This window comes from Xyrauchen texanus, chromosome 29 (assembly GCF_025860055.1).
Source record: "Xyrauchen texanus isolate HMW12.3.18 chromosome 29, RBS_HiC_50CHRs, whole genome shotgun sequence".
In the NCBI taxonomy this organism is placed as follows: Eukaryota; Metazoa; Chordata; class Actinopteri; order Cypriniformes; family Catostomidae; genus Xyrauchen; species Xyrauchen texanus.
The window spans coordinates 15,145,618-15,161,645 of NC_068304.1; the positions used below are offsets into that span (position 1 = coordinate 15,145,618).

At 38.4% G+C, this 16,028-nt stretch overlaps 1 protein-coding gene across 2 annotated transcripts in view; it reads left to right on the top strand.

Annotated features, from left to right (window-relative positions):
- The window catches only part of LOC127623101 (1-phosphatidylinositol 4,5-bisphosphate phosphodiesterase gamma-2-like), a 37,762-nt gene that overhangs the window by 13,325 nt on the left and 8,409 nt on the right, over positions 1–16,028 (top strand). For both annotated transcript variants that reach the window (XM_052097352.1, XM_052097355.1), the window contains exons 14-25: positions 1,020–1,188; positions 1,279–1,374; positions 2,378–2,461; positions 2,763–2,932; positions 5,673–5,873; positions 6,776–6,895; positions 7,532–7,712; positions 10,475–10,543; positions 10,875–10,984; positions 11,113–11,206; positions 14,308–14,374; positions 15,596–15,762. In XM_052097352.1, the coding sequence (XP_051953312.1) occupies positions 1,020–1,188; positions 1,279–1,374; positions 2,378–2,461; positions 2,763–2,932; positions 5,673–5,873; positions 6,776–6,895; positions 7,532–7,712; positions 10,475–10,543; positions 10,875–10,984; positions 11,113–11,206; positions 14,308–14,374; positions 15,596–15,762 (1,528 nt within the window). The remainder of the gene's footprint in view (positions 1–1,019; positions 1,189–1,278; positions 1,375–2,377; positions 2,462–2,762; positions 2,933–5,672; positions 5,874–6,775; positions 6,896–7,531; positions 7,713–10,474; positions 10,544–10,874; positions 10,985–11,112; positions 11,207–14,307; positions 14,375–15,595; positions 15,763–16,028) is intronic.

The following is a 16,028-nucleotide window of genomic DNA, read 5'->3' on the forward strand; positions in this document are numbered from 1 at the left end:
CTCTATCAACAACATTTTCTCAGCTAGCCTTTTGTACTCTTAACTAGGAGTACATCTTTTGCGTCATATAGTTTTGTCAGTTGTGTAGTGCAGTAGTTAATGCTATGGACTGCTGAACAGAAGGTTGCAAGTTCAAACACCACATGGGCAAACTGTTGAACTTTTTTCTATGCATTGTTCTTAGTGAATGTTCAGAGCCATTTATTTGTGTGAGATACTCACTATATATATATATATATATATATATATATATATATATATATATATATATATATATACACATACACTACTGGTCAAAACCTTTGAAACACTTCACTGAAATGTTTCTCATGATCTTAAAAAGCTTTTTATTCGGTATGCTTAAATGTTTGAAATTAGATTTGGAGACAAAAATATAATTGTGCCACCATATTAATTTATTTAATTATAAAACTAAAATTTAATAATACAATTATATATATTTTTTAAATTGATGACTTGGATTAAATAATAAAGAAAGAAGCTAATAAGTGCCCAACACAGATGAGAACTCCTTCAATACTGTTTAAAAAGCATCCCAGGGTGATACCTCAAGATGTTGGTTGAGAAAATGTCAAGAGTTCATGTCTGCAAATTCTAGGCAAAGGGTGAATACTTTGAATATGCTAAAATATAACACAGTTTTGATTTATTTTGGGTTTAGTTTAGTCACAACATAATTCCCATAGTTCCATTTATGTTATTCCATAGTTTTGATGACTTTACTATTATTCTAAAATGTGAAGAATCAAAAATTATATGACCGGTAGTTTATATTTATTTTATTTATTTATTTAGATTTTGGGGTAAAATATTGGGTGAGATTAACCCAAAAGTTGCTTGTCTGTTTCTTCAGTTGTTTACTTTTTAAATACTGTACACTTTTTTACATTTGTATAAGTACTTTTTAATTAAACATTTTACATGCAGTTTTTTTGTGCCTGGAAATGCACAATATTGTGCCATATTGAGGCGTTTATGAATGTGGCTACTGTTGGCAGGTACCCTGTGGTGCTGTCCGTAGAGGAACACTGTGATCTCAAGCAGCAGAAAATAATGGCTAAGGAGTTCAAAGAGGTTTTCCAGGACAAACTCCTGACTGATCCTCTGGAACCAGAGGCTCAACTACTGCCCTCACCAACCCAGCTAAAGGGCAAGATCATCATCAAGGTAGAAAAAAATCTGAAGTGTCATTCACTGTCAGTCATCATTGTAACCCATTGTCACAGAATATGGTTTGCTACTGACTTTTCTGCACAGCACAAGAAATTGAATATTGATGAAACCATTGGCAAAAAGGATCTACGGAAAGGTGATAAGCAGGGAGAGCTTTTCATCTGGGATCCAGTAGATGAGGTACCAAAATTCAATCAACAACTCAACCATGGGCTTGTGTGATTATATCATATGTCTGTTGATAAACCTTTAAGCATTTATTAAAAGCTCAATTCATTTGTTTAGGAATACCATGCTATACTATTTATACAATTCCTGTTCTATATACTGTATCATGTATACTGTGCACTGTCTAGTGCCTTATTATTAAACAATTAGCATGTGAAACAGTGTGATATAGTATGCATGCTAAATGTTTCAAACAGTATGGTACATTGTTCTCACATAATCTCAGTTATTTTGAGTTATTTTGCATATTTAATCAAACTTTGTATAATAAGAGATATGTTCAAAATAGCATACTGTATTACTAGGCATATTATTAATACAGTACATCTTCTAAATATCAGTCCTCTCATATATGCTGTTTGTCTACATTCCAGTAATACCTGTATATTTTGGATTCAGCATCAGATTTGAATCCTAAGAATTTGCATGTCAAATACAGGCTCCAGATATTCAATACTGTGGATCTGTGTACTAAAGCTGCACGCAACTTTCTGACACAGAAAGACACAATAATACACAATAATAAGAGTACACAGCATACACTTCATTATTTAAAGATTTTATTTTAAAAGTTTTATATTAAACCCAGAAAAGGGTAAAAATAAATAAATAAATAATTAATAATAATAATTAATAAAAACATGCATCCTCTCTGGGTACCTTGTGTCAATATTATTTTGGAAAATTTCTATAAAATACCATATTATCTCTCCAGCCATGCAGGATTTCCATAGACTTACAGTAGAAAATATCATATTATATATGAGCATTATTATATTTTCCAAAGTTTGTCAGATAGTATAGTGGACGGCAATAGTTGCCATGGCAGGATGGGTCAGTAATGTTTATAAGGTAAGGCTTAACAAAGGGTTAATTATGCTGCTTGTTTAATCTTACTGCAGTCGTCCTTCTTGATTATCTTTTCTTATTTCGGTGTGAATGTGTCTGTATTTAGAGATGGTATAAGCACTACTGCGTGATCGAAAATAAGATGTTGTACTATGCTGAAGAGAATGAAGTAGAAGAGGACACTGGAAAGGTAAATCACCATGATTCTATTTCAGAATGGTATTCATCATTTACTCACCCTCATGTTGTCCTGAACCAGTATGACATTCTTTCTTCCATAAAACACAGAAGATGCTAAGCAGAATGTGACTAACAGTCTCAGTCACCACTGAATTTTTATTGCACCTTTTTTCATTAAATGAAACTGAATGGTGTCAGTCAGTCCTTTTGTGATGGGTTGGAAACAACATAAGGGTGAGTAAATAATGGCAGAACTTACATTTTTGAGTGAACTATCCCTTTAAAGACTAAGTCATTCTCTGTCATTCCAGGGCACAGATCTTCATCAGTCAGAGCCCTGGTTTCACGGTAAGATGTCAGAGGGCAGACAGACAGCCGAGAGACTGCTGCAAGAATATTGTGCAGAATCAGGGGGGGTTGACGGAACATTTCTGGTGCGAGAGAGTGACACGTTTGTCAACGATTGCACCCTGTCATTCTGGTAATGTGAGCCTACTCTTACACTAACCAGAGAATTTTATCTTTTATTTAATGTTTCTTCTTGTGTTCATATTTATTTAATGTTGTTTTTATTCATTTTACATTTTGTAATGAACAATGCAGTTGATTTTTTATTAAAAGGGTCATATCACCAACACGTCAAATTCTATAATCATATACAGGAGTCAGATTTTTCTTCACTGTACTAGGTCATACTTGCAGAACAAAAACTTCCCCTGTTCAAAAAGAACATTTATTGAAGCCAAGCTACAAAAACATATTTTTCCAAAAGTGTTTCTCAGGCAAAAAGGGCTGTCCTTTTCTGCATATTGCTTCCCCCTTCTACATTTCGCGGCACCGTTTTGTGGCCCCCTTCAGCCTGTCATGGCCTGTTCGACATAATGCGGTGGCCCATTTCAGCTTATCGCAGCCCGTTCGGCCCCATTTTAGCCAGTACGCGCCTGGTGTATTGTATGTTAATAAAGTGACAGGAGGAGGGAAACAACAATAATTAAAAACACAGGGGGTACTCCCTGTTACAGTGTAGTACCCTCTAAATACCAAAGTAAAATTTTAAAGGGAGGGATTGGCCAACGGCTAGCGGCTGCGGGAGAGAGAGAGAGAGAAGAAAAAAAAAAACATGTACATGCCGGTTCTCTGATACGCCATAGCTTGGTCCTTGGCCACTCATCCACACTCTAGTGGACGACAGCCACACCGGGTGGATCGGAGGCAGTCCTCCGGCCCCTGGCAGTGGTAACCGTTCCAGGCGGTTGGTTTGGAGCCCCTACTTCCCTCACGGTCGGCGGCAGTTCCTCCACTTTCAGGCGGGAACTCCAGGCGAGAATTCCACTATGGCACATCCCTCCTCCTTCCCGGGTTTTGGCACCAGTGTAAAGGGGTTAAAGGGAAAGGAAGAGGTGAGAACCCGCTTGAGTATATAAATACTATTTTAATAAGAAACTTAAACGAAAAGACCAGCTGTCCGACACAAAGGTGTCGGACAGCTGTCCATACATTTCTCTCTCTCTCTCACACTGCCAACTTTGGTCGGCCTTTACCACTCTCGATGGCTAATTAGTCCGATTAGGGTCCAAGTGTGCAGAATCACGACCCGGCACTGCCCTTTGCCCTGCCACAGAATAATATACCATCGCTGCTCTCTGGGGATCTTAACAGACCTACTCACTAACATCTAATATAAGCATCTCAATGTGTCAGAACCCTGCTGTGTGAAAGCAGAGGCTATTTAAAACCTTTCAAACTGTCAACCATGTGAAGGTCCTATGGGGCCTGAAGTTGAAACTGAGAGGACTTTTTGGTGACACTTGAATTTTTAACACAAGGGCGAACAGTTGATTTATTTATTGTCTAACTCAAATCTGGACTTTCTTGGTATATCTGAAACGTGGTTACAACAGTCAACTCCCACTAATGTATTTATGATGCCTGGATATCAATGTTTCAGATGAGATAGAATCTTGGGAATGGGAGGGGGTGCTAATATAGGTGAAATATGGCATTGAATGTGAACGTATTGTGATTAAAACGGTTAACACTCAAGAATACGTTGGGTTAAATATAATCTTGTCCTAGCAAATGTCCTTTATTGTGATATTGTGATATTGTGATATTGTGAAACGACACATGTCAGCTTAAACATTATAAGCAGCCGCGACCCTTGCATTTTAAATCTAGGCCTTCTGTGTGATTCATGTCGTTAAGAAAACACAGTTTCACAATGAATAAGACGTATCATACATTACATTTCAGACAACTAATAATACCAACTGAAATTTTAAAAACACATCCACACACGACTTCCAGAACTAAAGAGGTCTAATACCAAGAAAAAAGCTATATAATAATGCTTGCAATTTAAATTTGGCTTGCAATACATTTTATTTCGTCAGGGTACACGGTTACTTCTCAAAACTTGATCCAACACTGAATGCTCAAGCGGCATCATTTACACTTAGAAAACTCCTGATGTTGCTATAACAATGCAAAAAAGCACTTACCAATTTACTTGAAGTGAAAATCAGTCCTCCTGTCTTGTTTAATTGATCAATCGCACTATCATGCAGAACATCTCAGGTTTTTAAATCTATAAAGATCTCTTTCTTAAGGGCAATAACAGCAGTGACAGCCGACTCGTCAGCAAGATCTCACTTTCAAATGATGTAAATCACTTAAAGTGTTATTGCGTCACTCACGGCCAGCTAGAAGGCCTGGACTGGAACATATTCTAAAGACCACACTCACCAAGAACAAATAACTCAATCTGATTGGCTGATGAATCTGACAATCTGACTTTAGATGCCTATTCACTGAATTGTTGAGGGATTCTGTGGAAATTCTGAAGGCCTGACAGGTGGAGCTCAGACTCACACACTGCTTCGGCTAAGGGTCATGGCTTCGGGCATGCAATTTGTGAAACAGTTGACAAACTTTGCTTGTAAGCATCAAGGAATTAATTCTGATTGGATTAACTTTTTGTTTTTTACTATTTGTTTGTAGATGAATTAGGAGTGGAAAGAGTTGAAAATACATAGGCAAAAAGGTCAATGAGAATGAAAGGATGAAAAAATATTTATTTATTAGGCATTTTACGCCAGCAGAGAAGGCTTTGCTGGCCCTGAGAAATCGGCACTGATTATAAGTGGACCTCTGAAAAAAAATAAATGGATGAAAAATGTGTAAGATGATCGATTTATTATATGTATGATATGTCCTTGTAGGCGCAGTGGACGAGTTCAGCATTGTCGAATCCGCTCTTGCATAGTTGGAGGACACACTGTCTATTCCCTCACAGACAACCTGCATTTCCCCAGTGTGTATGCGCTCATCCAGCATTACAGAGAAAACCTACTGCGCTGTCAGGATTTCAACCTGCATCTCACTGAATTTGTAACTCGACCAGACCAGCACCTGCATGAAGGGTTTGTCTACACTTGCCTACACACACACACACACACACACACACACACACACACACACACACACACACACACACACACACAAAATAGGGTAAAAGACCCTCGTTTCTTTCCTTTCCCCATTAATAAAAAAAGTGTCTCCGAATAAGCCGTTCAGGTTTGCAGCCCCTTATGATGTAAAAAAGGGAAAGGTACCACCCATGGCTGTTGAAGAGATCCACCCAAGTAGCTTAGATCTGCCCTCATTAAAACCTGAGCGAGCATCGCACAGTCTGACATATTTATCTCCTCGCTAGATCCGCTTGTGCCAGTTCCATAATAATGAAGCTGTAGCTCTGTTTCAGTTACGATATAAATTGATTGGCTTCCTCCGCAGTCCAGCTTGAGTGGTCATCCAATGAAGATTTCCAATGAAGATTTTCCATGTAATAAAACATTCATTATTTCAAAAATTATTATGAAAAGATAGTGGTATTTTTCGACAGCTATAGCTGTTTTTCATATTTCATAACTCAACCTTTGTTATGTAAAATAAAGTAAGATGATTGACTTGGTGTGTTCTCCGTGTTATTTATATATATATAAATGTACATATGGTGTTGTGTATATATATACTGCATTGTTGTTGCCAGGTTATCCATGGCACCAGCAGGAAAGGCACAGCCCACTTCCAGAAAGGGGTGTGGTGGTGGTGGGGGGTTCAGCTCCTTTGCATTTAAAGCTACAGACACTAAAACAGCTCACTTGGAATAGGGCTACAAAACAAGCATGGTAGAATAAACGATCTGTGGAGTATTTTGAGCTGAAACTTGACAGACACATTCAGGGGACATTCTGGGGACACCGTAGACTTATATTACACTTATATTACAACTTACATTAAGTTGTGGTTTTCTCGGCTCTAGGTGGTTTTACAGTAACCTGAGTCGAGGTGAGGCAGAAGACTATCTGTTGAGGATCCCTCGGGATGGAGCCTTCCTCATTAGACAGAGGGAAGATTCAGACTCTTACGCCATCACATTCAGGTGCTGCTCCTTATTTTCCTTGTCCCCATTAGTGCCGCTTGCTAACCAGAAGAATTACATTTGTCATGTAACTCATTTTTGTGCTACGAACATGTAGGATACCTCAAATTTTGCAGCTTGCTATTACTTTTCTAAGTGATAAGATTGCTTTTTTTCCTGGTGGATGATAAAATTGGTCTCAGATTCACATTGATGGAGGGATCTGAGCCATATCTAGGGACCAGAAATCATAGAGAGTAAAGGTGGGCTTTTATGGCCTGGGCCAATAAGTAACCAAAAATCAACCACCCAGAAGCAACTAGGAACTTTAGCAACCAGTAATGCCCTTAGAGAAGGGAGATGTGCAGTTTTGAAGGGCTCCTAGGAGCAGAATGTACACTGGTTGTGCACAAACTCTGGTAATTTTCATGCATAGTCAAGTATGTTTTTTTTTTAAGTATATTTGTTTAGACTGGGGATAATAAAGATTTTGGCCGGTATGACTCATGGGATAGTTCATGTATTTTGATCATTGTGCCCTAGAATTTTATTGTGCTCTAGAGGGACTGACCCTTCATTAAGTGTGCAGTAAATTGCTTTGGAAAAGGACATCAGTTAAATAAAAATCTCTAACAGTCTTTCTCTGTGCCGACATAGAGGTGAAGGTATGGTGAAGCACTGTCGGATACACAAAGAGGGCTGTATGTATGTGCTGGGTACCTCAAGTGAGTTCGAGAGCCTGGTGGAACTGATTGACTATTTCCGAAAAAAACCTCTTTATCGGAAGATCAAACTGCGTTACCCTGTGACGCCAGAACTAGTGGAGCGATTTAGTTCGGTAAGAAAAACCTTGCAAAACAAGGTTCCTTTACAAGCTCCAGGCAATACTGCAAAACATATTGCAGTGATTGAAAAGAAATGTTTTTCCTCTGCATGTCAAGTCTGCATAGATTCTTCAAAGTTGCAAACAAAGGCACGAGTTTGCAGGCTTTGACGCTTGCATGCTTTCATCTCTAGAAGCTATCTTGGCTCAGTTAGCATGACTGCCTCTCATTGCCCCCTTTTCCAGTCAAAGCTCAGGACAAACATTTAGATTAACCAACATAGGCATAATATGTGCAGTATCCTTGTCTAAAAATTAGTAATAATAATATTATATATATATACGCACACACTGATCAACATTAATGCCTTATATTGTGGGATGATACATGAGGTCCCCCTCATGCCACCAAAACAGCGCCAACCCGCTGGGAGTTGATATCCTGCTCACCACAATTATACAGAGCGGTTATCTGAGTTACTGTAGACTTTGTCAGTTCGACCCAGTCTGGCCTTTCTCTGGTGACCTCTCTTATTAAAAAGGCATTTCCATTTGCAGAACTGCTTCTCACTGGATGTTTTTTGTTTTTGGCACAAGGCTGGTGTGCGTGAAAATCCCAGGAGATCAGCAATTACAGAAATAATCTAAACAGCCCATCTGGCACCAACAATCATCCATGTGATTATCTAATCTGCCAATTGTAAAATCATGCAGATATGGTTCAGGAGCTTGAGTTAATGTTCACATCAACCATCATAATGGGGAAAAATGTGATCTCAATGATTTGGACCCTGGTATGATTGTTGGTTCCAACTGGGCTGGTTTGAGTGTTTCTGTAACTGCTGATCTCCTGGGATTTTCACGCACAACAGCCTCTAGAATTTATTCAGAATGGTGCCAAAAACAAAAAAACATCCAGCGAGGGGTATTTCTGTGGATGGAAATGCCTTGTTGATAAGAGAGGTCATCAGAGAAAGGCCAGATTCTGAAAGTCTGCAGTAACTCAGATAACCGCTCTGTACAATTGTGGTGAAAAGGATATCAACTCAGTATGCTATAAATATATATTAACAAAAGTTAATCTTAACTGGATGCATTTTTTATTCTTACAAATCACATTCAGAGTAAAAATACATAAATCATGAGCTATATTAATAGATATATTAATAAGATACATTGGCAGCCAAAACTTTGTAATAATGTACAGATTTTGCATTTATGGAAAGATATTGGTACTTTTATTCACCAAAGTGGCATTCAACTGATCACAGTGTATAGTCAGGACATTAATAACGTGACAAATTACTATTACAATTTGAAAACAATTTTCAGAACTTCTTTAAACTACTTTTTCTCATCAAAATATCCTCCACGTGCAGCAACGGCAGCTTTGCAGATCCTTGGCAACCAGCTCGCAGTTTGCCAGATACTCTTCCTGTAGCACTTGCCATAGATGTGGCGGTCTTGTCGGGCACTTTTCACACACCTTACAATCTATTTGATCCCACAAAATCTCAATGGGGTTAAGATCCATAACACTCTTTTCCAATTATCTGTTGTCCAATGTCTGTGTTTCTTTGCCCACTCTAACAATTCATCTTTTCTTTTCTATTTCAAAAGTGGCTTTTTCTTTGCAATTCTTCCCATAAGGCCTGAACTCATGAGTCTTCTCTTTACTGTTGTTCATGAAACTGGTGTTGAACGGGTAGAATTCAATGAAGCTGTCAGCTGAGGACATGTGAGATGTCTATTTCTCAAACTAGAGACCCTGATGTATTTATCCTCTTGTTTAGTTGTACATCTGGCCTTCCACATCTCTTTCTGTCCTTGTTAGAGCCAGTTGTCCTTTGTCTTTGAAGACTGTAGTGTACACAGTTTTTGGCAATATCAAGCATTGTAGAGCCTTCATTGCTCAAAACAATGATTGAGTGATGAGTTTCTAGAGAAAGCGGTTTCTTTTTTTTGCCATTTTTGTCCTAATATTGACATGCCAGTCTATTGTATACTGTGGCAACTCAAAAATAAACAAAAAACAATGTTAAGCTTCATTTAATGAACCAAATGTCTTTCAACTGTGCTTGATATAACGGCAAGTGATTTTCAAGTACCAAATTAGCAATTGAGCATGATTACTCAAGGATAAGGTGTTGGAGTGATGGCTGCTGGAAATGGGGCCTGTCTAGATTTCATCAACAATTTGTTTTTTCAAATAGTGATGGTGCTGTTTTTTACATCAGTACATTATTCCAAACTTTTGGCCACCAGTGTATATTAATATACTATGATATACTTAACAAAAGGGCATATTAGACAGTACAGCATGACATAAAATAATAGATTCTCAAAGAAAGAATTTGGAATATTCTTAAACCATTAGTGAATACAATTCCACAGAGTCAAATATCTCTGAATTCCGTTACAAAATTGATGGAGAATTTTTATGAATTTTGTCATTTTTTAAGTATGTTTTTTGCCTGCTTTGACAAAGCAGCTGCTTTTATTGTATTTTATCACTGCACTCTGTTTTAAGAAGTTTTGAAATTCAATCAAAGCAGTGTTTTAGGGCGACAGAATCAACTGTTCAAAATCAGTAATATCACTGTAAATGTGAATTTTAGATTCACCTTTTTAGGATTAAAACTTCAAAACATCAAACAATCATTAAAACTCACCTTCTTGGTTCAAGTAAAGATATGTTGTTGCTTTTGCTTTAAATTGGTTTAAATCCAATGTGCATCGAGAAAAGTCTAAGAAACGTTTTGTGTTTGTCTTTTCAGATAAACGTATCTGCTTCACTATATGAATCGAAACAGTATGTGGAGGCCAATGAGATAGAGCCGTCTCTGGTAAGCACTTTGAAGAGCAAACACAGTTTCTGCATGTATGCATACAGTACATTAGAAGTCACCTCTTGTTTCTCTTTCATAGGAAACTGATCCTCTCAAAAGAGGAAATGCACCCTGACTATTAGAGCATTGTCATTTTTAGCCTGCATGTCATATATGTAGCACAAAGAGTTCATGTTTTAACTCTTTAAATTCCCATTAAAGGGATATTATTAAAATAACTAGAGCCTGAAAGACTCAAATGAACTGCTGTAATGTTGCTTGTTTTGCCCCAGTGGTGTTGCAGATCATAGCAAAATTGTTCTCATGTTGATTTGTTGTTGCACTGCAGCCTCAAAGCACAGTGAAAGCCGTATATGACTACAAGGCCATGCGACCAGATGAACTTAGCTTTTACAAGGGTGCTTTGATCCATAATGTGAACAAGGAGGCCAATGGATGGTGAGATTCTCTCAACATTATCTATTTAATGAAACATTGTAATTAACTGTAATACTGTAACTATACTGTAATTTAGCTAATTTAATTACCAAACCACATTTCATTTCCTTCTGTGTCATTCCCAACAGGTGGAAAGGAGACTACGGAGGGAAACTGCAGCACTATTTTCCTTCAAATTATGTAGAAGAAGTCGCCAATTCCTCGTCTGAGGCCAATTACCAGGTAAACCACATATGAAGAATTTGTATGTAAACAAACATGGCATTTTGTACTTGGTAGTCATTTGCATTAATGCTTACAAACGTAGAGTATACACACTAGGGCTGCATGATATGTCACATTTTATCGAAATGGCAAACGTACATAATGCGAAATTATTTTGTTACCTATGGTAACCCAGATAGAATAGAATAGAATAGACTGAGCACATGATTGTCACTTGGTGTCTGTGCATGCAGTGTGCAATTGCTCCAATTCTATGAGTGCTCCAGGGCTCGATCACCTACTGAAAAGCTTGATATACTCCCCATTAATTTTCTCCATTGTCATTTTAACAATAACAGATTGAGCGACTACGCAAACAATGAGTCATTTCAGTAAGTTGCACTTTATCTTTCAACATACCTGTGGCAGGGCGGAGGGCTGGGCCGGGTCGTGATCCTACACACCCGGTCCCGTATTAGGCTAATTAAGCCTCAGCGAGGGATAAAGGTCAACTGCAGAGGATCGTGCGAGAGAGAGAGATAGTCGACCTTTATCCCTCTCGGAGGCTTAATTAGCCTAATACGGGACTGGGTGTGTAGGATCACGACCCGGCCCCGCCCTCCGCCCTGCCACAATACCCTTTGATGTTCATTTATGTTTTTTAGTGCTATACTGTAAGTTGGAGAGAGTGAGAGAGCGTTGTACCCCTCTCCGAATGGGCAGTCACACACAGCATTTAAGAGCATCAAAACAACATTTATTGTTTGAAATTCATCATAAACATGACATAATTTCCTTTACAAAAAATCGAGAGTTGCCACAAACTTGCTGCAAATTCACCACTCATTAATCTTCACATGCAAATGAGCTTTGCGGTAAACTCTTCATTGTCGCCAAAGGTTTGCTGTAGGCATAAGCCCCCAAAATATCATTAAAATATATGTATTGTAAATAATATAATGATGTATTCTTAAAATAATTGTTTAAGAAATAAAACAATACAAATGCAAATGGGGCAACAACAAAAAAATCCTTCAAAAATTGCTCTTGAGAATTGTTATGTTTATTGTCTTCCCCAACATTTTGATGAAATTTTCGCCCCTGGCTGCAGGCTCACCACTGCCAGTGAAGAGCTGCAAACTTCTGCCAAACAGTTTTGGCAAATAACAAGCTTATTTGCATTTGAAAATAATGAGTGGAGAAAGTTAAGCAATTTTGCAACAACTCTACAAGGGAGACTAAAATTCCAATTTAAATGAGGAAGCACATCACACATTTGTGGTTATGTATCCAATAGTTAAACCTTATATATTAAGCTGGGACCATGCTTTCAGATGTTTCCAGAGATTTTTAAGCTTCATTAACATAATTGCAGGCCATGTGGAGGGAGAAGAAGCACACATAAGCATTTACCAGCGGGCGGTCGTAGATCACTTGACCAACAGGACTCCCTGCTGAATTAAAGGGATAGTTCAACCAAAAATGAAAATTCCCTCATTATTTACTCTCTTGCCATCCCAGATGTGTATGACTTCCTTTATTCTGCAGAAAACAAATTATGATTTTTAGAAGAATGTTTCAGCTCAGAATATTTTACAATGAAAGTGAATGGGTGCCAAAATGTTGACGCTCCAAAAAGCATGCAAAGGCATCATAAAAGTAATCCATATGACTCAAGTGTTCTTTAATCCATAATTTCAGAAGTGATATGATAGGTGAGGGTGAGAAACAGATCAATATTTTTGTCTTTTTTTTGCTTGAAATTCGTCTCCTTGCCCACTAGGGTGCGGTATGCTTGAATAATATGAATCACTAAAAACACAAGAAGAAGAATGTGAAAGTGATCTGTTTCTGAGATATTCTCCTAAAAATCTTTATTTGAGTTCATCAGATGAAAGAAAGTCATTCACATCTAGGATGGCATAAGGGTGAGTAAATTATGAGATAATTTCCAGCAATGGGGAAAAAAGGATCAAACATGACAGAAAAAATCGTTCTGTCATCGGGGCGAGCGCTTGTGTTCTCTTCAAGTGACCAATGAGCATCTTCTTTTTCTGAAGAACTGACAAGACATCGAGCTGATCTGTACATTTTCATTTGCAATCACAAAATGCATGACATCACAATTATTCATTGTAATCTATAGTGATTCTGTCACCAAGTGTTTTTTTTTTCAGCATTTGTTTTCCTACATTAAAATTACTAATGATTTAAAAAAGCAGAGACACAACAGTCGTTTTTATTGAATGTAATTTCTTTACTCACTGAAGTTGCAAATGGACATACGCATTCTACGGCAAGCCTCGAGGGGATATATACACAAACACACTTTCACAAGGTCAAGTTACCCCTTGAATCACATCGTAAAACCCTCCATTACAATTGTTTTTGCTCACATGGAACTCCTATTTCTGTGAGCACCACGTGACAGGGAATCAGAGAGAGAGAGAGAGCCAGTTGCGGCGAGTTGGTATGACCCCTCTTTTATTCTTTATCTGCAAGTGTGTCATACCTCTCATGGTGCGAAGACCGGAATGAACCGGAGACCCCCCAGAGAGAACCGAAGACCCCCCACCCGGACAGCTGTTTTGCAAATAACCTGATTGGAATCTTAGCCGATGCAGATCTGAGCAGATCCCTTCCTGTTCGCTGTAACTCCGCCTCGGCACACGCTTCAAGCACTGTAACTTCGCGCTTCAAGCCCTTGCAAAACCACATTACAAAAATGTGTAATTCACACTATCATACCGTAGACTGAAGGGAGTGATATCTCAGCAAAACAGTCTGGTGTGTGACACCCTCAGCCAAAATCTAGTTGTTTTGAGACTGCTAAAATGGTGCTGGCTATATATATGCAATTTGGAACAAAACACAACTATGTTCGTGATCTCTGGGATAGACAGCCCTTTTTTCCCCAATAAACTTTGTAATATTTCAGCAGTGGGTGTTCCAATGTTCCACACGCTCCGATGAAGTTATCACAGGATTATTGCATTGCATATCACATTAACCAACATCACATTATCTTATCGCATATCACATTTTTCCTCCATATCATGCAGCACTAATGCCCAAATTGAAAGCACAGAACATCTTTATGAATGCATGTTCTCTTTCAGACTGATGAGGAGAATCCATTAGGTGACTTATGCAAAGGGACGGTGGACATCTCAAAGTGTACTGTTGGTAAGATTATCTTCCGTGTCATTTAAAGGGATAGTTTACCCAAAAACTACAATTGTATCACCACTGAGGCTAACATTCTGTCTAACATCTCCTTTTGTGTTCCATAGAAAAAAGTCAAACGCAGGGCTCAAGACTAACATTTGATAGTGCCACCAAATTCTACCGTTGGTGGCACCAGCCCCTCATTTGGTAGCACCGGTGGGGGAAATAAATAATAAAAGTGATAATTTTTTATATTACAAAAAGAAGAGCAATTACCAATAATATTGCATATTTTGCCCCTAAAGTGCTCATTCAATAGTTAGGCATTGATTTTGAGTTGGTATGCAGCTGTAAATCATCCTGGTTACTTTCAAAACCTCTGTTCCCTGATGGAGGGAACAAGACATCGCATTGATGTAATGACACTAGGGGTCACTCTTGGGAGCCCGAGACACCTCTGATCTTTGATAAAAGGCCAATGGGAATTGACGAGTGGAATTTGCATGTCACTCCCCCGAACATACGGGTATAAAAGGAGTTTGCATACTTTAATATGGTACCGGAATTAACAACAAGATGATATCGTACAATTTAAAATTTGTAGGTATCGTGATATTTCATAAGTACCGGTATATCGCGCAACCCTAGTACACGAGCAAAAATATAATCTTAACTATGCGCGTTTACAGTTGGAAAGATGCCAGCAGACAAGTACCGTTAAAGGTTTACTCTGCACGCCGCAGTTGAGAGCTCAAAACTGGTCTGCGAGTAAACGCACCTGCTCTGCGCTTGTGCAACTCTGTCTGTTATTCCAGGTAGCACATAACGCTGTTTTGTTCCACTTTTGATGCATTTGCCGGTTGATATTGCTTTACAGAAAGTGGCAGCTTATAAGAGGAGAGAGAGTGAGCGAGCGAGTGAGTGAGTGAGTGAGTGAGAGAGAGAGAGAGAGAGAGAGAGAGAGAGAGAGAGAGAGAGTTGGCCAACACTGAAGTTACACCAGGGCGACCTATAATAAAATGTTATAATAAAACGCACCAATGGGAAAAACGTTTGGTTGCAGTCTGGAGCCCTGAAACGGGATTGGAGCAACATGAGTGTAACTAAATGATAGCAGAATTTTCATTTTTGGGTGAACTATCCCTTTAAAACCTGTACAGGTAATGTTCAATTTGATTAGTGATGTTATCATAATCATAATTTGCTGATCAGACTGATTTGCACTCACTTAATTTCCAGTTCGCTCAGCCAAACATGGCAAGCCTGTGGTGGTGACATTGCAGAATAAGGAAAATAAAGAGAACATGATGCCATTTGATTTGGCCACCGAGACCACTGAGGAACTGTACGAATGGTATCAGGTGGCCTGGAACATCACACAGAGAGAGGAAAACCAAAAGTTTGAGGTCTGTCTCACACATGCTGTGATCACACACTCAATATGGATTTTTCTCCTTTTCCTGTATAAAGAAGAAGTTTTGCAGTGCCTTTCGGACTGAACATATACTGTACACTTTTTATTATTTGAAATCTAACTAAAGATACCTAAAAGTTGAAGTCAGAAGTTTACATACACCTTAGTCAAATACATTTAAACTCAGTTTTTTTAATTGTTTAATTTAATAGTAGAAAGCATTCCCTGTCTTAGGTCAGTTCAGATTACTACTTTATT